Source organism: Mustela nigripes, chromosome 15 (genome assembly GCF_022355385.1).
Source record: "Mustela nigripes isolate SB6536 chromosome 15, MUSNIG.SB6536, whole genome shotgun sequence".
In the NCBI taxonomy this organism is placed as follows: Eukaryota; Metazoa; Chordata; class Mammalia; order Carnivora; family Mustelidae; genus Mustela; species Mustela nigripes.
The window spans coordinates 83,986,578-84,011,957 of record NC_081571.1 but is presented as its reverse complement, the minus strand read 5'-3'; the positions used below and the strand labels follow the sequence as shown (position 1 = coordinate 84,011,957).

The following is a 25,380-nucleotide window of genomic DNA, read 5'->3' as shown; positions in this document are numbered from 1 at the left end:
ACAAAGATCACTCTGAATTGGGTAATTTCAGGGCGCAAGAGTGGGATGTGGTGACCGAGCTACCGAGGGGACCCCTTCAGGTGAACGGTGGCTGTGGAGTAAATCCCCCGCGTGGGGCTGCTTGGCTCACGGAGAACGCATGCGTAGCTTTTAGAGACCCTGCCGGGATGTTTTGCGGAGCATCAGCATCAGCATCAGCATCGGTGCCAGCTCTGTGCTCACCGAGTCCCGGGAGGGCTCCCTGCCGGGTGGTTTTTATTGCTGCGGTTCTAACAGACGAATAATGGTGGCTCTTTGTGGCTTTAAATTGTGTTTCCCTGGGACGCCTGGGTGGCTCAGTTTGTTAAGGCTCCGCCTTCAGCTCAGGTCATGATCCCAGGGTCCTGGGATCGAGTCCCGCATCAGGCTCCTTGCTCAGCAGGGAGCCTGCTTCTCTGCCTGCTTGTGTTCTCCCGCTCGCGCTCTTTCTCTCTCTCTCTCTCTGACAAATAAATAAATAAATAAATAAAATCTTTACAAAAAAAATAAATTGTGTTTCCCTGACTATCGCCCTCGGCCCGCAAGGTCGACAAGAACCCTGGTTCGGATGCATCTTCTCTCTCTATTTCCGCAAGTCGACACACTTATATCCGCTTACGTGAGCAATCAGCGAGCAGGGTACAGGAGCGAGCGAATCAGGCCGTGCACCTAAATGAACAACTTCGCTGGCAACCAATGCTATTTCCGTCCTCTTTGGGCGTTCCGCTGAGTCTCACGCGGCCATCCTCACCTGGCAACTAGCCAGGCGCCATCTTTTAATGGCGGAGGCCGCCCTGGCCAGGGGCCTGCCTCCGACACCTGACGGTCAATGTCTTCGACCCTCTTGTCTTGTGTTTCCTTGCTGTTCATCTTCTTGGTGAATTGTCCGTTGGGAACTTTTGCTTTTTTTTTTACTGTTTTCTTCCCCCCCTTTCCTGCATTTTGAGAGTTCTCTCTCTCTGTGCATCTGGATTCAAGTCCTTTTCTGTGTTTTGCAAATGTTTTCTGAGTATTTTCATTCTCTTAACATTGTCCTTTGCACAGCAAGAGTTTAATCGTGGATGGACTCCAGTAATCACATTTTGTTATGGTTTAGGATTTTGGTATTTTATGTAGAATCTTTGTCTAACTCCAAGTCACAAAGATGTCTTCTGTTGGATTTTTTCCCTCTCAGAGTGTTGTGGGCTCATGTTTTATGCTTATATGACACAGCTTGCATTGATTCTTGTATATGTTGTATGCTGTGTGCCGACATTCTTTTCTGAGTTCGGAAAAGAAACCCATCACCCCCTCATTTAATTTGCTTTATTCTTTAAGGTTTTTAAAACAGCTTTAAAAACCTGTTTTTTAAGAAAAGATTTTACTTGTTAAGGGTGAGCAGGGCGAGGGGAGGTGGTGGGACCGAGGAGGAGGACAGAATCTGAAGCCGAACGTGAGCCCAGCTCGGGGCTCGGTCGCAGGACCCCGAGTTCATGACTGAGCTGAAGTCAAGAGTCGAGTCACCCAGGCGCCCCTGAAAACATGGTGATACCATGGCCCCATTCCAGATCAATACATCCTGATTGGTGAAAGATGGGGTTTAGAATCAGTGTGTTTTTAGGGCGCCTGGGTGGCTCAGTGGGTTAAGCCGCTGCCTTCGGCTCAGGTCATGATCTCAGGGTCCTGGGATCGAGCCCCGCATCGGGTTCCCTGCTCAGCAGGGAACGTGCTTCCTCCCTCTCTCTGCCTGCCTCTCTGCCTGCTTGTGATCTGTGTCTGTCAAATAAATAAATAACATCTTTAAAAAAAAATCTTTAGAATCAGTATGTTTTTAAGAGTAAACTTCAATTTTAGAATGAGTTTCAATTTACAGAGACATGGGGACTGCCATAGAGCGTCCCCTTGTGCTGCGACCTCCCCCGTTACTGGCGGCTTACATTAGGATGGTAGGTCGTGCAGTGAGGGACTCTCTCAACGCAGTCACTGCATGCTTCCCATAGATTTCCTCACTACTGCCTGATGTCGCTTTGCTCCTATAGGGTTCCTGCAGGGCACCATGTGACCTTGAGCTGTCCTGTCTCCTTGGGCTCCTGTTGGCTCTGATAGTTTCTCAGACTTTAAAAATCACTATTTTTTTGATGACCTTGACAGTTTTGAGGATTGAAAGTTACTTTACAGAACATCTTAGTTGGAATTTAGCTGGTGTTTTTTTCGCTCGAAACTAGACTGTGATTCTGTCTGTTGGGCAGAAGGCCCCAGAGTCCAGAGTGCCCTTCTTATCGCCTTATATCTGGGGTGTATGGTGTCAGGGCGCCCGTCACGTGGTCACTGCGGTCTTGACCTGGATTGCCTGGCTGAGATATGTCTGTCAGTTGTCTCCTCTGCCCAGAGCTCTTCCCCACTCCCAGGCTCCCCTCTTGGCTGGGCAGACGCCACGCGGCCCATGCTTACCTGCTGGGCGTCATGGTGCTCCTGCCCCTTGAGGCCGGCGGCTGCAGAAGGGACCTGACCTTCGTTTTCAGAAGTTTCTGTGGGATCAGCGACAGTATTGCCACTTTGATCCCTGAATTTATGTTTGTCTTTTCTTGATCACAAATTTGTTTCTCAATTCCAGTTTTTAAGAACCAGCTTTTGGTTTCACTGATTTTGTTTTTCTTATTTTTTCTGTAAATTTCATTGATTTTTGCTTTTATCTTTATTATTTCTTAATGGTCTGAGTTTAGTTTGCTTTTCTTTTTCTAGATTTTATTCTGTAAGCCGAGACTATTGACTTGAAACCTGTCTTCCTTTTTTTTTTTTTTTTAAGATTTTATGTATTTATATGACAGACTGCGCAAGTCGGCAGAGAGGCAGGCAGAGAGAGGAAGGGGAAGCAGGCTCCCCGCTGAGCAGGGCGCCCGATGCGGGCTCGATCCCAGGACCCCGAGACCATGACCCGAGCCGAAGGCAGCGGCCCACCCCACGGAGCCCCCAGGCCCCGAGAGACCTATCTTCCTTTTTAATCAAAGCGTTTTATACTCGACATTTTTCCCCCAAACACTGTTTCAGCTGAACCCCACATATTTTAATGTGTTGTGTTTCCATTTTCATTCAGTTCAAGATGTTTTCTGATTTTCTTTGAGACTTTCTCTGGCTGTCGTGCTATGTAGGGCCATGTTGATTGTCTTGCAGACGGGGGAGGATTTTTCTGTTACTGATCTCAAGTGTAATTCTTAATTCTGTTCCTCGTGGAGAACACACTAGAGTAATTTTGGTTATTTTGTATTTAATAAGGTTTGTTCTGTGACCCCCAGCTTAGTCTGTCCTGGTGAGTGTTCCCCGTGTGTTTGAAACTTCCGTAAGTGCCACCGGGGCTTGGCAAGGCCTGCCTGGTTCTGGGCTGCTCAGGTCTGCATCCTTGCTCGTCCTCTGATTTTTCTGATGATGGAGGAAAGGCATTGTTGCCCATGGTGCCTGTTGGACTGTCTGGGGTTTCGTTGTGTTCGTGGTTTGGGGGATGTAGGTTGGGGTGCGCCCTGCAGGGTGGTTGTGCTTCAGGGAAAGGTAGGGCTGTTGCTGCTGTTACCCTGTGAGGATGTTGACTCCGGGGCCTGGGAATGAGGCTGGGGTCTGTCGTTCAGTCTGCTGCTTCTACTTCATGTCCTTTGCTGTCCTCGTGTCCAGCCAGATCCTCTGTGGTTTGTCTGGGCGAGGTCCTCCCTGCTCGTCTGGGTGAGCGGGAAGCGGCAGAGGCCCCGGGACTCTGTTCTCCAGCCGGACTTCCCGCCCGACCTCGTCTGCCCCAGGTCACTCACACCTTCCGCGCGGGGGAGGCTGCAGGTCCCCCTCTCTGGAGCCTCCCTGGTTTCCTGTTGGCACTCGTGTCGTGTGCCCTGCCCCCCTCCAGCGGACACTGGACCTGGAGCCTCCCGCTCCTCACACTGGTTGACTTCTTTTCGCTGTGGTTTCCGCCTTGTTTCCTTTGTCCCGTGGGTTTCTGCTTTTGTACAAACAAACAGAATTCTTGATGCTCAGTGGGGTTTTCGGCGGGAGTGGAGGCAGACGTCTGTGGTTAAGCCGCCGTCCCGATCCGGGGTGCCAGTGTGCTTTGATTCTCAAGATCCCCTTCGGTGCTCCACGTCTGTGGATCCAGTCAATCTTGGAATGTCTTGGGGTTCTCCGGGACACGCCTGCCTCTCACGGGCCGCGTTCGGTCTGCAACTCCACCTGCTCCTTTTTTGTGGTGACCGGCCCTGGTCACCGTCTGTCTCCTAGGATTCTTCACACTGTGGTCCTGCTGCCGTCTCCTTTCCGTGGTTTCGGGGACCGTATTTTATTCATTCATGTGCTTTGGTCTCTTATGAGCTCCTCTGTCCGCTCAGGGAAGACCTGAGGGAGGTGGGAGCTCCATGGAGGTCCGCGGTCCGCACCTGACGCCAGGCGGCGAGCGCATTCCCTGAGCGCCAGTGACCTGCGATCTCCTGTTCCCTTGCAGCTGACGTGGCCCAGCAGTTCCAGTACGCCGTGCGCGTCATCGGCAGCAACTTCGCCCCGACGGTCGAGAGAGATGAATTTCTTGTAGCGGAAAAAATCAAGAAAGAACGTACGTATTTTTTTCGGTGTCACAGTGTGTAGGATTTTTGAACTTGTGTGCGTGCGTATACATACACATGTGTGCAGACGTGTGGTTCCAGGCATGGTGTAATTACAGGTGCTGTTAGTGTGTATATAAAACATGTATTAAAAACATCGACAAGGGGTGCCTGGGTGGCGCGATGGGTTAAGCCTCTGCCTTCGGCTCAGGTCATGATCCCAAGGTCCTGGGATAGAGCCCCGCATCGGGCTCTCTGCTCAACCGGGAGCCTGCTTCCTCCTCTCTCTCTGCCTGCTTGTGATCTCGGTGTGTCCAATAAATAAATAAAATCTTTAAATAAAAATATGGACAACTTAATTGTGTCTTTTATTAGAACGTAGTGCAAGAGAGTTTTTAATTTTTTTTTTTTTATTTTTTCAAAGATTTATTTATTTAATTGAAGTAGCGAGCATTAGGGGAGGTGCAGAGGGAGAGGGAGAGGAGCAGGCTGCCGGCTGAGCTCAGAGCCCGACCTGGAGCTCAATCCCAGAACCCTGGGGTCATGGCCTGAGCCAAATCAAGAGTCAGACGCCTCTTAGAGGGAGCCCCCAGGTGGCCCCAGGCGCGCCAGCAGAATGTGCGGGTGCGGGCGATGAAGCTGGCTGCGAGCTCCGGGCCATCCTGCTGCTTGTGGGGCTAACGCGCTCCCTCCGCCCCCTCTGACCAGGGGCCATGGAGCGGCACAGTAGCCTCTGCTGCTGTCCGCATCCAGACTTCTGGTACTGTAGAAGTTGTGAGCATCTTCATTCTGAGCTGTACTGAAGGCTCTCGTAGACATCATTACCTTCGAGAAGAAAGCTCTTCCTTTATTAGCTCTGGGTTGCTGACGTGTTTGTTCTCTGTGCGAGGTGGGGCCCCGGCACTGTGTGAGGGACGGCGCTTTGCACAGAGTGGTCCACATAGGAAGATTTCTCTCGTGCCCGTTGGAGGGTGGCTTTTCTCTGGAGGCCGGCTCCTCGTGGTTCTCCGGGCTGTCCGAGCCCAGCTTCGGCTGCCAGAAAGCAGGCCTTGCCGTGAAGGTCACCGTGTTCTCCCTGCTGAGGCCTGGCCTGGCTCTGAACTGCCTGGACGAAATGGGCTTCGGACTGACTTCAGCGTTGGCAAACCCGTAATGATGCCTTCTAGGATTTCCCTTCTTTGTCGATGAGTCACCCGAGCTGGTGCGTCCTTTACTGCGTTTGACCCGTGGTCTGCACGCCCTGCTGTGGAGCCCAGCTCGGGGGGGCGGCCCTGCTGGCGAGGTGGTGCCACTCGGGTACCTTGGCTTGGCCGTCCTCTCCTCGGCACAGCCCTGAAGTGACCCTTCCGTTGGTGTTACTGAGCGAAATGTATTATTTAGGGGAGGGACACAAATGGAGGATTGATCCTGCTGTTAACCTCTAAAATCTTATTTTTTAAAAAAAATTTTATTTGAGAGAGAGGGAATGAGAGGGGGAAGGTCAGAGCAAGAAGCAGAGTCCGTGCTGAGCAGGGAGCCTGATTCGGGACTTGAGCCCCGGACTCTGGGATCATGACCCGAGCCAAAGGCAGGCGCCCAACCAGCTGAGCCACCCAGGCGCCCCTAAAATCTTATTTTTATTTACATTTCTTGTCTGTAAAGCTGAACATAAGAGCCCCGCTCTCCTGGAGCTGTAACACTATCACATCTCGGATGATTTTAGTATTTCGGACTTTAGATTATTTTCCATTTTGGTTTTTTTTTTTTTTTTTTTTTTAAGATTTTTTTTATTTACTTGAGAGAGAGACAGTGAGAGAGAGCATGAACGAGGAGAAGGTCAGAGAGAAAAGCCGACTCCCCATGGAGCTGGGAGTCCGATGCAGGACTCGATCCCGGGACTCCAGGATCATGACCTGAGCTGAAGGCAGTCGTCCAACCAACTGAGCCACCTAGGCGTCCCAGATTATTTTCCATTTTGGATGATTAGTGACATCTCTGGCCATCAGGAACTGTGTTAACAGACCGTTCCCTTTGCAGATTCGCATCTCAAGGCCTCCTGGGGCGCATGTGTGCGAACGCGTAATCCAGTTTATCACGGGCAGTGAGGAGGGCCCATGGTGTGATGAACACTGGGCGTGGTACGCAGCCCACGAGTTGTTGAGTGCTACGTCTGAAACTAGTGTCCTACTTGCTGGCTCATTGAGTAGAAAAAGTTTGAACTCAGAGTCACAGGACAGGCAGTGACATTGCTGGAGTGGATGTTGCAAAGAAGTCTTGGGATCTCCTTTAAGAAGAAAGCTGTGGTTGTGCATAGTTGGGGTGTGTGTACCTTCTGCGGTTTTGCAGACCGGTGTGTCGACGCAGCACGCCTTTTCTGCCTCTTCCCACCAGGTGGCCGTTGCTCTGTTGGGCACCCCACGCTGTCAGCACCCTCTCGGGGTCTGAGGCGGCCCAGCTGCTGGCGGTGCAGTATTACTGATGTTTCTCTCGTGTCATGGTCACCACGGACTTCCCGGTTTCATTAAATCTTACATAGAAGCTTTTTGATACTTGAGTACAGTCTTCAGTAGATTGAATTAAGGTAGTTCTGTCCTTTGGAATAATACAAAAGTCATTTTCCATTTTATATGGTGGACTTAAAATACAAAACAGTAGCACATTTTATACTGTTGCAAAACTGATCATGTGTGACAAAATTTAACACCTAATGATTTCTGAATTTCTCACATTAGTGAGTGGGGTACATTGTAAGTAAAGATTCATTTTGCAGTCTGACAGATAAAACATTTTCTGGTGAATGTTCTGTTTATTTTTATTTGTGTTATGTACAGTTTTGTTGTTCTGTGATTGTTTGCATGTGTGAATTAGTGTCGGTCTCATTCTATAGAAAGAACATCTCTTGCTTAAATTAATGACTGTATTTATTTGGAGTATTTTTGTATATTTGAAAAGGAAATTAGTTGAATTTTAATTGCATTATCTTAGTTGAAAGCATTTTGTAGCAATACCCTTTAAAGGCAGTTTTGCTCTTAGGACAACTTGGTAGAGCAGGTGGGACAGGGGTGACAAAACCTCTGGTCTGTGGTTTGTGAGGTCGGAACGTGATACCAAGAACCATTCCCAGCTGATGTGCATGAGAAAGGATCGGCCGGCAAGCCAGTTACTGTCTTTCTGCAAACCGGTTGGAGCGTTTAGAGCTCCGTGAACTTGGCTGATGAGATCTCCAGACAGCAGTCCTGCTGCTGTTCGCTTGGTGGTGAAGGTGGCACCTCTTCTTCCGGGGCGGGCGCGCGCACAGCTGCTGTGTGCGGCGTGGCAGGTGTGGGTGCGTGGGGTCTCCTCCCTCGGGGCCCGGGCCCAGCCTGTGGCCTCATCCTTTGTGGAACGGATCAGAGCACGGGCACCTGGCTTGTTTTTGGCTTCCAGGAAGCCAGTGAGTGTAGCGCAGGCGTCTGAAGACATTTACTGGTGTCTGCTCCGTGTCCGCAGAAACAGTGGCGGCGTGCGGTCCTGAGTCAGGCCATTGTGAAGGCTTCACTCATTGCCGTCTGGATTCAGCACTGCCATGGCGTTCTCACCTACGTCTCGCTCCAGGGAGTCGCTGAGGAGTCAAACTGGTTGTCCTCGGCCTCACCGGACCGCTTGTTGATGTTTGCAGATAGAACCCAAAGGTCCCATCATTCTGTTACTTCGGCCAACTTTCTCGTAAACTCTGATTGCAGCCTCGTGTTGTCCAGATTTACAAATGTCAGAGAGATTAAAGGCACGGACTGAGTCTGCAGAGCTGGAACGTCACCTGTTGGCGAGTTATTTCGACTCTTAAGCTCGGGATTCTTTGCAGACGTCAGTTACCTGTTTCCGTGGGCGAAACGACCGTAGACGGATTCCGGTGTACGCGGTTAACCTTCTCCTTTTCTGTGCTCACTTTCCAGTTATCCGGCAAAGACGGGAGGCGGACGCTGCCTTGTTCTCGGAGCTGCACAGGAAGTTACACTCACAGGTACAGCATGTCCTGCGGGGCCGCGGCCGGCGGGCCGCTCTGGGGGCTGGGCGCCGCGTTCCACTTGTCTGCGTTGAGTGGTGGCTGCTAACAGTAGATTGTGTTTGCTTCTTAAGAGCTTTCCAACATTAAAAGTAAGGTTTAGATCGATTTAATGGCACATTGCTAATGAAGTCGATGGAAGCCGTGTGGGGAGAGTCATGGGGATTAGGGACGGCTGAGCTCCCGGGGCAGAGGGCTCCGTTCCCTCGTGGGGAGGGAGCACACTGGTGCGAGTCTTCACCACACATCACACCGAGTGCCGGTCCTCTAGATCCGCGCTCCTGTTCTGGGATCAGGCCCCGATCGGGGCTGTTCGAGTGAATAACTGAAAAAAATTTTGATTTTGAACATTTTGTGATTGGATGTTGATAACTTGCCCACAAGTGATTTGTGTTTTTTTTTTAAACCTTTTCTTCCCCTAAACAGAAGCCTCTGCTCTCCTGTACACGCAGAGATTAACCGGGGGTGAGAGTCCTGTGTTCTGCCGGGACGGAAGTGTAGCTCATGTAGCTCTCCCCTCCCCCGTCACGGAGAAGAGAGGCCACAGAAGCTTCCTGCTTGGCTCTTTGAGTACAGTGATTTTTACTGAGTTGTGCCTAAGCCTCTTAGAGATTGAACTCGTCTTTCAAGTTTCTCTATTTGTTTTCTTTTCTTTTTTTTTAAAGATTTAAAAAAAAAATTTGACAGAGCTCTCAAGTAGGCAGAGAGGCAGCAGAGAGAGAGAGAGGAGGAAGCAGGCTCCCCGCTGAGCAAGGAGCCCGATGTGGGACTCGATCCCAGGACCCTGCGATCATGACCTGAGCCGAAGGCAGAGGCTTTAACCCACTGAGCCCCCCAGGCACCCCTCTCTTTATTTCTAATTTAAAATGGTGGTTTTCCAAAATTGTGTTTGGAACGCTGACTGCTCATTCTTAGACAGTGTTGAGACAGCCGGCTCCCTGGGGCTGACAGCCAGGCAGCGGGGCTCATTGCGCGGCTGAAAGGAGACGGGCGGTGCCGGGACGCGGCAGGACCGCTCGTAACCAGGCTGGTCAGGAGGACACCGCAGAGAAGCAGCCGTCCCGTCTGCCGTCGATGTTTCCTCCGTCGTCCCACTGAGGGCCCTTCTCGCCTGTGCGTCCTGTGAGGCGCGGGCAGGACTCGGGGCGTGGCAGGAGTGAGGTTGGGGACGGGGACCCGGAATTCCCCGGTGGCAGTCTCGATGTCGCCGAGCTGGCTAGAGGCGCAGCGAGTGTGCCGTGGTGCCTGCCGGGAGAAAGGGGCACGGGGTAGGGGTGGCACAGGGCAGGTGGAGGGTCAGGGCTGGCCGGTGGCCAGCCGTGCAGGGGTGACGTTGGTCGGGAGGGATGAGTGCTGCCTGACGCTGCACGTCGGGTAGTAGCCGCTTCACACAGCCGCTGGTTCTGAAGTCCCTCCGGGTCTTCCGGGCCTCGTGCATCCTCTTGCCGTTGGGCTCAGGCTGTGCATCTGAGGTTCACGCCGGAGTCGGGGTCCTGCGATGTCAGACGCTAGGTAGCAGGGCCTGAAGCGGGTCAGAAGCATCTAAGACGTCTGAGGCTGTGCCCGCGGATCGCCCCCCCTTCTGTGCGCTGCTTTGGGCTCTGGGGGCCTGAGGGCCTCTGCGTGGGGCCCCCTGGGGCTGATGGGGCTCCGGGCGGTGAGCCCCGCTGCTCTCCACTCCTGCCAGGCGGCAGCTTGGCGCTGGCTCAACAGCCCCGGCACCGCCATGCCCTGCTCCCTGGCTCTGGGGAGCGGCGTCCTCCAGCCCCTCGGGCCTGCCTGCGGGTGGGGGTCCCGCGTTCCCTGCGGTGCGCGCCCCTCTGCAGGGCCCTGCCTCGCTCGCCCCTCAGGCTGTTCTGCTGACAGGGGCGCCTCCTGCACAGGCGCCACTTGCTGGGGTGTTGGTGCCCAGCTCCATACGCTTCTACAGCTTCCTCTGCTGTGCCCTGTGTGTCGTCTCGGTTTCTCCAGGCCAGGGCGGTGGGTCCACCCTGGGACACGTGCTGCACCAGGACAGCCTGTGCTGCCTTCCCAAAGCCCCCGCCGCTGGGGGGGCCCCTCCCCCGCACCGAAGGGCCCTTCTGTATTTCTTGTTTCACAGCCCCGGGGCCGTTCGCTGCTGTCCAGGCTCACCCTGCTCTTTCCTCTGCATTTTCCTTTTTTGGACCTTTGTTTGACCTGGTTTGTTAAGGCGCAGCCAGAAGCTGAGTGTCACGTTGACGCCGCTTCTCTCCCCTTCCGCGGCCTCCCAGGGCTAGTTCGCGCTTCCGTGCAGGCGGGCCTCTCCGCGTTCCCCCGGGAGTCAGGCAGGCCTCGGTTTGCAGCCCAGCTTTCGGGGATGGAGGTCGCTTAGCTTTTCACCTCTGGCTCTGTGGTTTGTGAGGCGAAGAGTGAAGCCGTGTCCCCACGTGGGTGCGCCGACGGCAGGAGGCCGTGAGTGGAGGACGTCCCCCTGGGCTTCCTGCGGCGGCAGCGCCCTTAGCTGACTGCCCGCCCCCTTGAAGGAGATGGGATCCGGTGAGGAGCGGCCCCTCGGACGCGGGCAGACGGGCTTCAGGCCTTGCTCCTGTGTCCGTGGGGTCCCCGAGCCCGGGGCCTGCGCACGGGGCTGTGAAGGTTGTCTGGGTAGATGCTGGGTCACCGTGTGCCCGCCTTGCCCTTGGCCGAATGACTTGTCCTTGTCATAGTCCTCCCGAATGACTGCAGTTTCCTGTGCATCTCGTCTTGTCTCCGCAGTCCAGCCTCCAGGGACTGTCGGCAGGTGTAGTCAGGCCGTTGCGGGCTTCCTGCTGTCCCACGTTTTGGTCCCACACAGGAGACCCCTTTGTCTGAGGCTTCATTCCATTCCCAGTGTCCATGCTCCTGCCTGGCGTTAGCCGGGTTCATCCGTGTCCGCTTCCCTGAAAAGGCCGTCCTGCTCCCTCCTCTGCATGTGTCGCCCGTTTCTGTAGGAGACCCTGTCCTCTCTGGGGTCCTTTTGTAAGCGTTGGGCCACTTGTGACCCCCACCTCAGGTCCGAGATGTTCTGTGTCCCACCAGGGGGCCTCTGCTGGTTTGTCTCTTTGCCACCAGAGTGAGGACTGTTGGGGCTGGTGAGCTTATTATTTCTGGAAAATTATGTGTAAATCAGTTTTTTTTTTTTTAAAGAGTTTTATTTATTTGACAGATGGATGACAAGTAGGCAGAGAGGCAGGCAGTAAGAGAGGTGGGGAGAAGCAGGCTTCCCGCTGAGCAGAGAGCCTGATGCAGGGCTCGATCCCAGGACCCTGAGATCACGACCTGAGCCGAAGGCAGGGGCTTAACCCACTGAGCCCCCCAGGCAGCCCAGTAAATCAGTTTTTTAAGTTAGATCATAAGTTAAATACCTGAGATGAGCCTTTTCTTTTACGAAACTTCCAAGGCGTATTTTCTATAATGAAGAACTTGTGTAAAGTGAACATAGCCATTGCAGTTCTGTAAAGAAAAGGTGTTTACGTATTCCAGCTTGTGCATCCAAAGGTAAGGCCGTATGAATAGAGGAGAAGCACTCTGTAAATCCGGGAAGAAACACATGGAGGGTGGGCTGCTGCTGACGGGGGCGTCCGGGTGCGGCCAGAGACTGTTGGGAGCGAATGAGCTCCCGAAGGCGGCCTCCCGCAGAAACCTGGCGTTGAGCTTGTCCTGGCAGCTCCTCCTTCAGGACCTTGGGTGTAGGTGTGCGTGATGCTGAGGCTTACAGTGTGTGCGTTACAGGTGCTTTTTCTTTCTTCCTGCAATGCTCTTTTATGGCCAGTGGCACTTCGTGGGGGTGGGGTGGGAAGCAGTCACCTGTTCTTTGATGGCATTTTTTTAATACTTGCTATGTTTAGGAAGTTGGTTATTCTAAAAATTATTCTAAGGGGGAACTGCAGTTAATCTGGAATCCGGAATAGGGTGGTTCACAAACGTTCTCATTAGGGACTACGGAATCGTTTTCAGCGGGGGAGGACCCCTCGAGAGCGCTATTTCCAGCCCTACTTAGTGGGCAGTGCTGTCGGCGATCCCTGAAAAATGAGCGCCCTTAGATTCGGGATCATGCGAATTAAAAGAACGCGTTTCCAGTTCGGAAATGTAATTTAGGAGAACGGTAGGTAAAACTGGAAAGTAGTGCTAACTTGTTCTTGTAATGTTTTCTTTTTAAACAGGGAGTTTTGAAAAATAAATGGTCAATTCTCTACCTCTTGCTAAGCCTTAGTGAAGATCCGCGCAAGCAGCCGAACAAGGTGAGAGGCTCTGTTTCCGCAGCTCGTGCCTTGTCTTCCTCGGACCCGCTCAGTGTCGGAGTGGAGCCTGCGCGGGGGCGGGAGGGGCCAAGGCAGGCCGAGATCCCAGGGTCTTGTGGGACAGCGATACCAAGTTTTGACAGGAATTGGCTTCTGTGCTTAAGGAAATGATAAGAGAATAAACAACTTGTCCAGTTTTCTTGGCATTCATGGCAGGCCAAGAGATTTTCTTCTCTTTTTTTTCCTAAAAGATTTTATTTATTTGTCAGAGAGCCAGTGAGGGGGAGTGGCAGGCAGAGGGACAGCCAGGCTCCTCACTGGGCGAAGAGGAGCCCGATGTGGGGCTCTATCCCAGGACCCTGGGATCATGACCTGAGCTGAAGCAGAGGCTTCACCCCCTGAGTCCCCAGGTGCCCCTCGTTCTTTAGAGCGGGTACTCACTTTTCCGCACTTGGGTCGTTTCCTCAGATGTGACCGTGTCCGTGGACGAGAGCGGGAAAACGGTTTTCACAGGTTACCGACAGGAGCATGCCGCAGTTTTGTGTGGGTTAGAGGCCTTTCAGGTTTTCTTGGGTCTTCACATATCATCACGAGCATTGATAACTGTCCTGCCCGTGTGAACTGTGTTGTCACGCGGGCTCAGTCTGTGGCCTGTGCGGTGTCCAGAAGAGCTGTCGGGCTGCCCACGGTGTCCGCTGCGAGGGCTGCTCTACTGCAGGACCCGCGTGCCTCCTGGGGGGGCTCTCTGTGTCGAAAGCCTCCGTGTGAGTAACGAGCGCGTTTTGATTTTAGAGTAGTGCCACCCCTGCAGACACATTTGAGTAATCATTTGGGTTTTAGTGTGCTTGGATTCTGTAGAATGTGTTCAGTTGTCAGACCATGTGGCAGTTTTGGAGTTTAGAAAACATTCTGCAGTGAGTCGGTTCTGCCATGTTTCAGAGTATAACAAATTATTGCTACTGAGTACCAACTTGATTACAGAACCAACATCTGAATATATGTTATCTTTATGGATTTGGGAAGTGTTCTGTAATTTTTGTATTTTTTTAAGATTTTATTTAATTATTTTAGGGGTAGAGAGAGAGCACAGAAGCGAGGGGAGGGAGAGAGAGACAGACAGACTTCACACCGAGCGTGGAGCCCAATGTAGGGCTTGATCCCACAGCCCTGAGGTCACGACCAGAACTGAAACCAAGAGTCGGATGCTGAACTAACTGATTCACCCAGGCGGCCCTGTGTCTCTATTCTTTTTTTTTTTTAAGATTTTATTTATTTATTTGACAGACAGAGATCACAAGTAGGCAGAGAGGGAGGAAGGGAAGCACAGGGCCCCCGCTGAGCAGAGAGCCCGATGCGGGACTTGATCCCAGGACCCTGAGATCATGACCTGAGCCGAAGGCAGCGGCTTAACCCACGGAGCCACCCAGGTGCCCCCCTGTGTCTCTCTTCTTAATGGATTTCCTTTCCAGGTTTCCGCCTATGCCGCGTTATTTGCACAAGCGTTACCAAGAGATGCTCACTCGACTCCCTACTACTACGCCAGGCCTCAGACTCTGCCGCTGAACTACCAGGACCGCAGCACCCAGTCGGCCCAGAGCGCCGGCAGCCTGGGAAGCAGTGGCGTCAGCAGCATAAGTGTGTACGCCTTAAATGGCCCGACCCCAACGCCACAGTGTCTCCTTCCAGGGTAAATCCAGCTTGCACACGCACATCGCTTAACCAGTAGAGACGGAAGAATCCTCAGACTTTGATCAGGCGTTTTGTGTGTTCACTGAAACTCTGTAGAGCCTCGTGTGTGCCGTGAATGTTCTAGGCACTGTATCTGATGTGCTTCCTCCTAGGATTTTATTCTTTCCAAAAACTGTTTTCAGTGGGAATTCTTTGCACTTCTAGTTGTGGTTGACCGTGACGATGTCTGGTCTGCTCTCACCCTGTTAACGCAAGTACGTGTTAGCAGAGGCCGGGCAGAAGAGTGACAGGACGGGCCTGTCGTTGTGCGGTGACTCGCAGACATTTCCTTGCTGTGTTCCCGCACTTACCTCTCCATGGGTATCGGCCCCTTCACTGAGGCGTGCTGTTCTCTTTGCTGAATTACTGAAGAGACAAGTTATGCTAAAATAAAGCTGTCTTGTCCTCAAGTGCCGGGCTCTCCTGCGGACCGGGTGTCACGGCGCCCGGTGCTGTACGGGGCTGAGGGGGAGCTCCAGGAGGGCGCGGCCGGCGTGCTGTCACATCTCACCATGTTTTTTGGGGACACAGTTTGTGCTTGGGAGTGGAACCGCTGCTCATAGAGTAGTAAACTCAAAACTTTGCTCTTCTTGTCTTTTTACGTGTTTCTGTGCATGGTTCCTTCCTGGCAACCACATTAAAGCTGACTGTCATAAAGTGGGTATTTTTCCAGACCAGTGACTAGAGAGTCGGGGTTGCGTGTGTTCCGCATGACCGTGGCCTCCTGGGAAGTTCATGTGTGATGGAAATATGGTTAGGTTCACGGCCCTAGAACCTCGAACGTGCGCACCACATGTGGATTACACATGCCGTCTGGTTTCCAGAAAGATAGCAGAAGAGGTTCTGGAGATGTACTCTCTGACGTGTATTCTGGCTAAAAGAGTCAACAGACTTTGTCACTTTTGCTTTAGAATTTGAAATAATTGTCCTGATACTAAAAAAACTGTGTAGAGAACTGTGAACTGAAACGGTCCTTCAGAATTTTTTTCTTAAATCTGGAACTGCATTAAAGGTCGTAGTTGGACAAGTACTATGGAGGACTTCTCCCACTGAAGCTAGAAAAGAGACAGGGCTGTTCACTGCTCGCAGCGTCAGTGGGGACAGATGGGGCTGTCCGCGTGGCACCGAGTGAATCAGTCTGCCTTGTGGAGGCTCGTTTGTGTGCTGCAGTCCTGAGAAGTGGTATTTTCGTTGCAAGTGTCAAAACATACGTCCTCAGAAATCAGCTGTTGGGTTTTTAGAATTTCAAAGTACAGCTTTTATTTTATTTTTTTTAGATTTTACTTACTTGAGAGAGTGAGAGGGAGCGAGCACAATCAGGGGAAGCAGCAGAGTCAGAGGGAGAAGCAGACTCTCCACTGTAGGGAACCCGATGCGGGGCTCGATCCCAGGCCCCTGGGATCATGACCTGAGCTGGAGCAGATGCTTCATCGGCTGAGCCCCCCAAGCGCCCCCTCACAGAACAGCTTTGTTCTCCAAATCATCAAAAGCTGTCCTGACCTTTTTGCTTTTGTCTTTGACTTTACATTTGTACATTTTTGGAATTAATTGCAAATTGCGATATTTTGTTTTGTGTTGAACACTGCAAATGCTGGGAGATGAGTGCTCATGCAGAGAGAGGGCAGCGCTCCCGACGCTTAACTCCTGGGGTCTGCCCATTGCTGGTTAAGTTTGAAGTCAAAATTAGGTGCGAATTTCAAAGTGGTTTCAGTAATGTATGTTACGTGTTTGTAAAGAAAAGCCAAATAGATTTTGATTTTTACGCTAAGAAGTATGTGGGAGGTGCCAGTAAGAGCCTGAATGCCAGCCTAAAGGCCCCAAAGAGCCCCCGGACTGATCAGCTGATGGACTCGCCCAGCCCAGATTTCTAACATTACAGAATCCGATATAGTAATACAAGCAGAATTTCTAGGAGTGGTTTGTCTCTCGAGTGAGCAGCCCCGGTGTTTGGAGATAGGAAATGCTCTTTCTTCTTTCAGACAGCCTCATCATGCGCCCGGAGTAGGGGACGGTCTGCGGCAGCAGTTGGGGTCACGTCTCGCGTGGACTCTGACTGCAAACCAGCCTTCTTCACAAACCACTACCTCAAAAGGTCTCCCGAACGCGGTTTCTCGCAACATGACAAGACCGAGGAGGGAAGGGGACGCAGGTGGTGAGTAAGCATAGACTTTAATGTAGATTTTCTTTGCATATTTAGAATTTATGCTTCCCTCATCTTAAACTACTGATGAGGAGTCCTTGCTTACAATTGTCGAGTGGTGGGGGTTCTCATGATGAGAGGCTCGGAGTCAAAGTATCGTCTCACGTGCCTTGGGAGGTTTGGCAGTGCCTGGGACATTGGAGAAACCTCTTGAAGATTTATTTGATGGTTAAGTGGCTATATGGAGGGTCTTAAAACGCCACTAGATCCCGAAAGAAATGAGTTTCTCTCCAGAGAGCCGTGTGAGTAGCAGCGTTCAGAACATGAGTGTCTGGGAACAGAGGATGGGCTGCGTTGTCCGCTTGTCCCCGGCAGCTTCGGAAGTCCCTCTGGCTGCTGTCTTTGCTTACGGAGAAGGCGAGGGCCAGGGGTGTCATGGGTGCACCTGGGAACACGGCCCAGAGCGTGGAGCCCGGCCTGTGCAGCCGCACTTCCCGCCTCTGTCCGTCCTGTAACACGGGACGGCTTGGGAGGCTTTGGCTGGGCGGCTGGCGCCCAGACGGGAAGAGTGCCCTTCTCCGATGCTCACTGGCCGTGGCTTCCGATCTCTTCAGGCCTGTGTAATGTGAAAGCTGACATGACAAGGTGTCACGGTGTTGCCGGTCAGTCCGGAGGAGCAGGAGGGACGTGCGAGGGGCAGGCAGCTGCGGCGGCAGGTGCAGCCGGACGCGTCCGGGGCCTCACGCAGTGTGGACGGACTAGACGCTTCCTTTAAAGGACGTGAAACTCTGTGGAGACAGTTACGCACTCTCAGAAGAGATGTGTTCTAAATGTAAGGACGCAGGTCGTTGGAAGAAATGCATCTCGTAGACGCTGACCGCAGGAAGACGGGTGGCCTCGTCGGCACATCACGTGGCAGGAGGCCGTGGCAGGAGTGTCGCCAGGGCCAGAGGGACGTTCGTAACAACGAAAGGCCCGTTCTTCAGGAAGAAATAATGCTGCCGAGTGTGTGTGCGCCTGGTCTGATACACCAAGGAAAACTAGGCGCCCTACAGGGCGCAGACACCCGCGGTTACAGCTGGGTGTGTCTACTTCTCTCATGGTAATCGATGGAAAGAAGTAGACAGAGTGGTCCGTAATGACAGGTGGGTGACACTTGTATAGTACTACCAGCAGTTTGAGGTCGCCGATGCTCACGGAGTATTTTCTCCACGACTGAGATACGGACCTGTCCTCACCTTGTGATTCTCTGCCCTGGTTCTGGGAGGGCTGACCTGGACTGTATACATGCTGCATTTTTCCTCCCACTGATGACTTGAATTTCTGGGCATTGCCTCCTAGCCATTGGGTGACATCTGAACTCTGACTTAGTTTTGTTCAGGGTTCATGGAAATCCTAACTTCGCTGCTCTCTCCACTCCTCTTCATGTGGTTGAGGACGGACCTGTGTCTGTCTGCGCGCTGGGTAGCCCCCAGCTCTGCACGCCCGTCTTAGGAAAGCGTCACCCGTCTCCCTGATGGACTTGCGCTGCTCCTTCTTGTGTGTGTCGCTCCTGGATTGTGTATTAGGTCCCCACATGCTGCTGTGTGTTCATTTCTTTCTTTATTGAAGACTGTATTTTTACGTCATCTCTGTATACAGTGTGGGGCTCAAACACACGCCCCCGAGATCAAGAGAGGATGCTCCACCGACCGAGCCAGCCGTGTGCCCCACTGCCTTTGTGTTTTTTTTTTTTTTAAGACTTTCTCTCCATATCCTTTTTAGAGAATTCTTGTTTCTTAGAACTTCATACTTTTTCCATCGTTGGCTCATTTTTTTTTTTTTTTTTTGGTTTTAAAATTTTGGTGTGGTTGCACATGCATAATGTAAAACTAATCGCGTCCTAAAATTTATTCCAACTTAAAATGTGTTGTTTGCTAATTACTTTCTTACGAAAACCGTCTTTCAGGTGCTGCGGAAGTGACCGAGGCAGCGCTCGTGAGAGACATCCTGTACGTCTTCCAGGGCATAGACGGCAAGAACATCAAGATGAGCAGCGCGGAGAACCGCTACACGGTGGAGGCCAAGGTGCAGGAAGCGGCCCCCGCCGGCCCCGCGCGAGCAGCGGAGGCTGAAGCCCGCCAGGCTGGCGGGAGCTGTGACGGGGTGGGGTAGGGTGACTGGGCCGGAGCTCGGTTTGCCGGTCGGCTGCGTGGTCAGGGCCCAGTGTCCGGTTCCCTGTGTGCTCGTGGGCTCGCGGGCTCGTGTTTGGGACCTTCTTCCTCATCTGCCCCCTGCGTCCTGTGTGCTGGTGTCCAAGAGGCCCTCAAGGGCTGGTACGGCTTGGCATCTCAGCTGTAGACAGATGGTTCCCGATAAGGTGCCTCTTCTGACCTGCATTCACCTTCCAGAACCTGCTGTCCCACAGCCTTCTACAGCTTCCGGCTGTTGGAAGAGGTGGCTGAGGGCACAGGCCGCTCTGGGGGCTCCAGTCACCCCTCAGGGAGGTGCCCCTCGAGCCTCACACTTCCACAGAGAGGTTTTATCTCCCTGCCGGCACCTGGTGCCTTTGTGTCCCACAATTTCTTTTTGTCTTTATTGATGGTGTATTAGTCACTTTTAAGTTCCGTGTGTTGGAACCTAAGAATTAACTGAAAGTACAAATGATTGAGAACAATAATAATTGAAATTCTAGTGTTAACTTTCAACTCTTGATATATTTACCTTTTAGGCAAACCTGAGTAGATCTTTGAGGGATACGGCAGTGAGACTTGCGGAGTTGGGATGGTTACACAATAAAATCAGAAAATACACCGACCAGAGGAGTCTGGACCGCTCATTCGGACTTGTGGGTCAGGTATGTTCATCGTTGCCAGAACATTTAGGACACCGTCCATTTTGGGGAGTACTTAGTGTACTTAAAATCTTGTTGTGAAAGTAATTCTTAGAAAGACGTCTCTTTTCAAATAGAGAAGTTTTGATAGTAGAGCATTGTAGCTGTCACGGTCCACTCTGGACAACGGAGACCACAGTGTGTGTGCACAGAGATCAGCAAGCGCTGCGTGTCGTTCGCGGTCGCTGTTGGTGGAGTGTGAACGCAGGAGAGTGCGTGAACGCGTTAAAGTAAACCCCACGTGACGGCTTGCGGGCCACTTTCAAAAATGCACACAGGTGTGGAGGCTGATGTTTAAAGAAACAGGTTTTACCCTTTGCAGGTTCGTTCCACTGAGTATGCCTCGGTTTATATCCTAGAGTTCGTTCCAGAAAGTTCTTGTCTCAGGACTAAGGGAAGGTCTTTCTTACAGCTTCTGACTTGTCACCTTTGCAGTGTTTGAGATAGCAGATGTACAACGAAGATTTTAATAATGCAGGTGTGGAAGATGAGTGTCAAAACAGCAACAGTGAAAAATTGGGAGGAACGTGGAGTTGCCAGTTTTCCAATATTGCTAATTAAAAACATTGGAGAAACAGATTTTAACTGAAGATTTGGCAGGAATATAATCCTGAGGGATTATTGTCTAAAGTGAATATACTTTTAGCTGTCATCTGTGTTTTACATCTCTATTCTGCAAAGTTTGTGCTGAGGCGGGACACATCCCTGACATTAGCTGCGGAGGCCCATCGACAACATTTTCACCCTGCAGCGCACCTGAACGGTGGAAGCCCCGGCGGCTGCACACTCCACGCCTGCTGGCGTGGGAGGCTGTGTGGCACGTGAGGACGGGGTCGTGCTTCATGGTACCTGCTTTTTCCCGCAGAGTTTCTGTGCTGCCTTGCATCAGGAGCTGAAGGAGTACTACCGGCTGCTCTCTGTTCTCCATTCCCAGGTAAGCTGTGCTTTTTCATGTCTTTGTGATTTGCAGTGTTACACACTTGCAACTCCATAGAATTTTTAAGTTTCTTCATAATTATTTTTATTATTTATTTATTTATAAAAAGATTTTATTTATTTATTTGACAGACAGATCCCAAGTACGCAGAGAGGCGGGCAGAGAGAGAGAGGGAAGCTGGCTCCCCGCTGAGCAGAGAGCCCAATGCAGGCCTCGATCCCAGGACCCTGGGATCATGACCTGAGCCGAAGGCAGAGGCTTAACCCGCTGAGCCACCCAGGCGCCCTTTCATAATTACTTTTAAAAGATAAAACTGATATTCGTAAGGGGTGGCTGTCCATGAAGTTCCAGTGTCTTCTGGAGGCCAATGCTCTCGCTGTCAGGGTTCCGGCTCCCGCGTAAACGCATCTCTAGGAGCCTGAAGGGGCTGGTCTTCTCGCAGAGGAACGTTGGCTTCGCGCTCCCTGTACGTGGATTGAGAACCGATGGACGCATTTGGCGGCTCGTACTTACACGTTTCGTCTTTGCGGTTTCTCAGCTGCAGTTGGAGGACGACCAGGGTGTGAATTTGGGCCTTGAGAGTAGCCTGACCCTCCGGCGCCTGCTGGTGTGGACGTACGACCCCAAGATAAGACTGAAGACTCTGGCGGCCCTGGTGGACCATTGCCAAGGTTGTTCTGCGTCTCCCGGACCTCTGTTACGTCAAAGAGGGTTTTGGGGAACGTCATCTACGTTTGTTTAGTGCCTGCTCGTGTGTGTCCTTCCGTACGCCGGTCACGTCCAGGCTCGTAGATAACTTGCAGGGGGATAACCAGCTGCGAACACGGCCCTGTCTTTGCATCTGTGGAAGCTTAGTGTTTCATCGACGTGAAGGAAGGAGGAGGGCCTAGTCTTTCAGGCTTTCGTGGTCCTCGGGCTGGAACTATACATGTTTGTGCCTCTCTTGCTTGCCTCCGACCTGGCAGCCTTTCCCGGGGTCTCTTCTCCCTGAGGTTCTGGCTCACTTCTGGGCTCTCCCACTGTGTGTCCCACACTCTCAAGCGTGCACGTCTGGCCGAGGCCTCTCCTGGGCTCTTGGTCTGCATCTCTGCTTGTCTTCTCAACACGTTTCCTCACTGTGCTACCTTGGCCAAGAACTCTCTGTCTTTTCTCTCAGGCTGTCATGCGCGGGCGCAGAGAGTCCCCGTCTCCAGGGTCGGGAGGGCTGAGTGAGGCACGTGAGGAAGCGTGTGCCGGCAAGGGTGCGCTCGTGGGGTGTGCAGGGAGCGCAACTTGGGTGTCCTCCATGTGTTCCGCAGGAAGGAAAGGGGGTGAGCTGGCCTCCGCCGTGCACGCGTACACGAAGACAGGAGACCCGTACGTGAGGTCGCTGGTGCAGCACATCCTCAGCCTGGTGTCCCACCCCGTGCTGAGTTTCCTGTACCGTTGGATCTACGACGGGGAGCTCGAGGACACGTACCACGAAGTAAGGAACCCCTTCTGGCCTCGGGGCGGCTCCCAGAGGCAGTGGTGCCCGCGCCCTCCTGGGCTGCTCCCTGTGGCTGTGGCCTTCCCCTCCCCAGGAGGCCAGGCTGCTTCTTTGAGCGCCGCGCATCGTGTCCACGGAGCTTGGAACCCCGGTTCCCTCCATGCAGCGCTGCAGGAGCTCTGCGGAGAACTAGCGCCCGGTTTTTAACGGTGGGAAGCTCGGGAGGTCCGTCCCCTGCACGGGACTGGGACCGGGTCTCCCATGACCTTCCCTCGTCCTCGCGGGCAGCATCATGGGTTCTGGGGCCCCACGGTGCCCGCAGTGCTGGTGACGGAATCTGCGTTCCTGCTGCGTGGTGTAGGCCCGGTCCATTCTGCGGGGAGGCTGCACGTGTGCTCCCGAGGACCGTGCGCCCCGCGGGACCGCGTGGTAAGATCCTCCTCTGACCTGGAGGAGGAGGGGCACGGCCCACTCCCAGCCCTCGTCAGTGCCGCTCCCTTCCGACGGGCCAGCAGCCTCGCAAGGATCGTGGCACCGTTGACATGCGTGAAGCGGTTCAGCCCTCCTTGGGTTCCGGAGAGAATCGGGCGGTTTCCCTGCAGACACGCCGCTGGGGCTCATGACCGCGGTGGGGGAGGATCACGGGCAGAAGGGGTCGTGGCAGCGGGTGCGTGGGGTGGAGGGAGTGCTGGGGAGTGTGGGGGTGCCTGCGATTTGTGCCCCCTGGTCCTGGGTTCGTGGGCTCACCTAGCGTCTTATGGATGAACTTGGTGGGAGCGGTCATGAGCTTCTCATCATGCGCCTTTTTTCCTGATAGTGGTGTTGGAGACGGGCCTTTGCAGACAGGCCTGGCTGCGGAGCCCACGAAGGGTGACGTCCGCAGGTGCCGGCGTGGGCGGCTCATCGTGTCCCGCGGCCCCTTCCATGGCGGCGCTGCCGGCGTGCCGTACTGCTGCGCACACTGAATGTGGACTTCCCGCTTGTGTGTAGTGGCTCCTCTGTGCGGCTGCTGGTGTTCGCTGTTGCCAACCTTTTAAACAGCCTTGGAAAGAACATCCTTTCCTGTGCCTCTCTCTGTGTTGGCCGGTTCTCTACGGTCGGCCCTGGGAGGGGTGTTGGCCGGTTCTCTATGGTCGGCCCTGGGAGGGGGCGTTGCCCACTGTTGGGGAGGACATCCTTTCAGTCTTGGTTCTCATCTTTCCAGCTCTGGGGTGGTGCTGCCCGTCCCCCCGCCCCGGCCCTCTGTGGTTCCTGCTGCTCCCCACCGCCCCGCTCAGCTCTCCCACTCGCATCTTGGAACGGCTTTTGCTCCAGGGCGTGATGCGCGGCCTCTCCTATGATGCGTTTTACTGGTTCCTAGTGAGATGGGCCAGTGTTCATGGTCATGAGTTGTTCTTATTCTAGTGTCTTACTGTTTCCCATTTTCCTAGCAGATTTGTCTGTTTTTCTAGACTTGAATCTTAGGATGGTTTTATGTATTTGGATATCTTAGGTCTGTGATTGCATTTTGTTTTTTTAAGATTTCATTTATTTATTTGACAGAGATCACAACTAGGCAGAGAGGCAGCAGAGAGAGAGGAGGAAGCAGGCTCCCCGCTGAGCAGAGGGCCCGATGCGGGACTCAGTCCCAGGACCCTGGGATCATGACCTGAGCCGAAGGCAATGGCTTTAACCCACTGAGCCACCCAGGCACCCCATGTGATTACATTTTTAAAATTATTTTTTTAAACGGTTTTGTTAAGACTGTTATTCAGACTTAAAAGTTGTGAGAGTCACAGATTCAACTGCTGACCCTCCCCCAATGTTCCTTTTGCCACATCTGCCGTATATAGCACATTCCAGCGCACAGCACCTAACAGGAAAGAGAGGTGTTCCCAAATTCTTACTGAAATTGGACTTAATCTCACTCTTTGATAAAACAGAGTCAAGATTTTCTTGTAATGACATACAGAAATAAAAAATTTATATAGGGAGAAAAATTAAGATTATAAAAAGATGAAAAATTGTCCCTTTTTATTAATAAAGAATTTATATTCCACATCTTCTCCACTTAGTAATCAATACATAAACCATATGAATTTGGGTGATTCTCATTTTCTTAGTAGCTGCCAGATGACTTAATGAACTTGATTTTCTCGGAGGTTGGGGTGGGTATCGTCTGGATCCTACTGGCACATACGTATTGCCACCCATTAAAGTCAGAGCCACAGACTGGCTAATTATCTTCTTTAAATTTAGTACCTCATTTCTAATTTGTAATACTTTTGTCTTTCTTGAGAATAATTTAGTTTGCGTTTTGTAGCAGTGAGGTTTTCAAGGTGTCCTTAATTATACCACTGATTCATCGTATACATCTGTGTTTTTAAAATAGGCTCTGAAGTACCGCCGGTTCCTTATCAATTGTCTGCCTTTGGTGTGATTTGGGCTTGTTTACTTGTTTATTTTGTTGGTACTCATTGTGGCACTGGAGGACTGACGGCAAATGAGATGGAGTCCGGCAGACTTCGTACTTTCCTCTCGACGTTTTCTCTGCTGTCTTTGAACAAGGACTCACTGGGGTGAGACAGAAGCAAATGCTTTAAGACTGGGGTAGCTTACGTGGGGTCACTCATTTTGGAGAACTCTTGTTGCACAGAATATATAGAAGGTAAACGGTGGGTTTTATTTATTTAAAGAGTAAGCATCCCTGTCGAATTCGGTATTAGGATTAGCAAAACGATCACTTCAACTGCTCAGTTCTGGCCTCATGGGTAAAATGTTTCTTACATCCTTTTCTGTTTGTATAATTTCACACTTCTAGAAACGTCGGAAGGACTGTACAAAATGCTCCTTAGACTGAGTACTGACCTTGTACTAAGTAGATTTACCTTTTTTTTTTTTTTTAAAGGTTTTGTATTTCCTGGTATTCTCATTTGGGGTCTGAGTTGAGAGAAGGAAGGGCTTGGGCTCTTGAGGATCGGCAAGGGTTTCGTTCGCTGGTGACTTTGCCCAGCCTGTCCGTCACGCCCCAGAGGAGCTTGTTTGCTTCACGGTTGTGCCGCTGGGATTTCTCAAAGTGCATCGTGACTGACAGAGCTAAAATGAATCCTTCTGGACGTAAAGTGTGTGACGTTCCCGGCTCTGGGCCTGCCGTGGTTGGTACTCTGACGCCGGTGGGCTCCCACCGCCTAGCAGTGGGTCTTGTTGCAACTCAGCTGCTTCACCACTGTTGGGCAGAGCCTCAGGGATCGGTCCTGGAGTTCCGTGGCTCCGCATCAGCCTCTCAAGGCGCTCTGTCCCGGCAGGCGGCTCGGCCTGCGCTTCCGAGCCTTCCCGTGCGCATGCGGTGGTGGTGCCGGCCCGTGGGTTGTGCCGATGTGGGAGGGCGAGTTAGGCGCATCATACGCGTCCTTACGTCGTTCGCTT

The 25,380-nt window shown here is 52.4% G+C and overlaps 1 protein-coding gene across 2 annotated transcripts in view; it reads left to right on the top strand.

Annotated features, from left to right (window-relative positions):
* The window catches only part of TUBGCP3 (tubulin gamma complex component 3), a 65,841-nt gene that overhangs the window by 5,750 nt on the left and 34,711 nt on the right, over positions 1-25,380 (top strand). For both annotated transcript variants that reach the window (XM_059377515.1, XM_059377514.1), the window contains exons 2-11: positions 4,472-4,579; positions 8,480-8,547; positions 12,753-12,830; positions 14,300-14,517; positions 16,538-16,710; positions 18,647-18,765; positions 19,409-19,534; positions 20,436-20,504; positions 21,046-21,178; positions 21,806-21,972. In XM_059377515.1, coding sequence (XP_059233498.1) covers positions 4,472-4,579; positions 8,480-8,547; positions 12,753-12,830; positions 14,300-14,517; positions 16,538-16,710; positions 18,647-18,765; positions 19,409-19,534; positions 20,436-20,504; positions 21,046-21,178; positions 21,806-21,972 — 1,259 coding nt within the window. The remainder of the gene's footprint in view (positions 1-4,471; positions 4,580-8,479; positions 8,548-12,752; positions 12,831-14,299; positions 14,518-16,537; positions 16,711-18,646; positions 18,766-19,408; positions 19,535-20,435; positions 20,505-21,045; positions 21,179-21,805; positions 21,973-25,380) is intronic.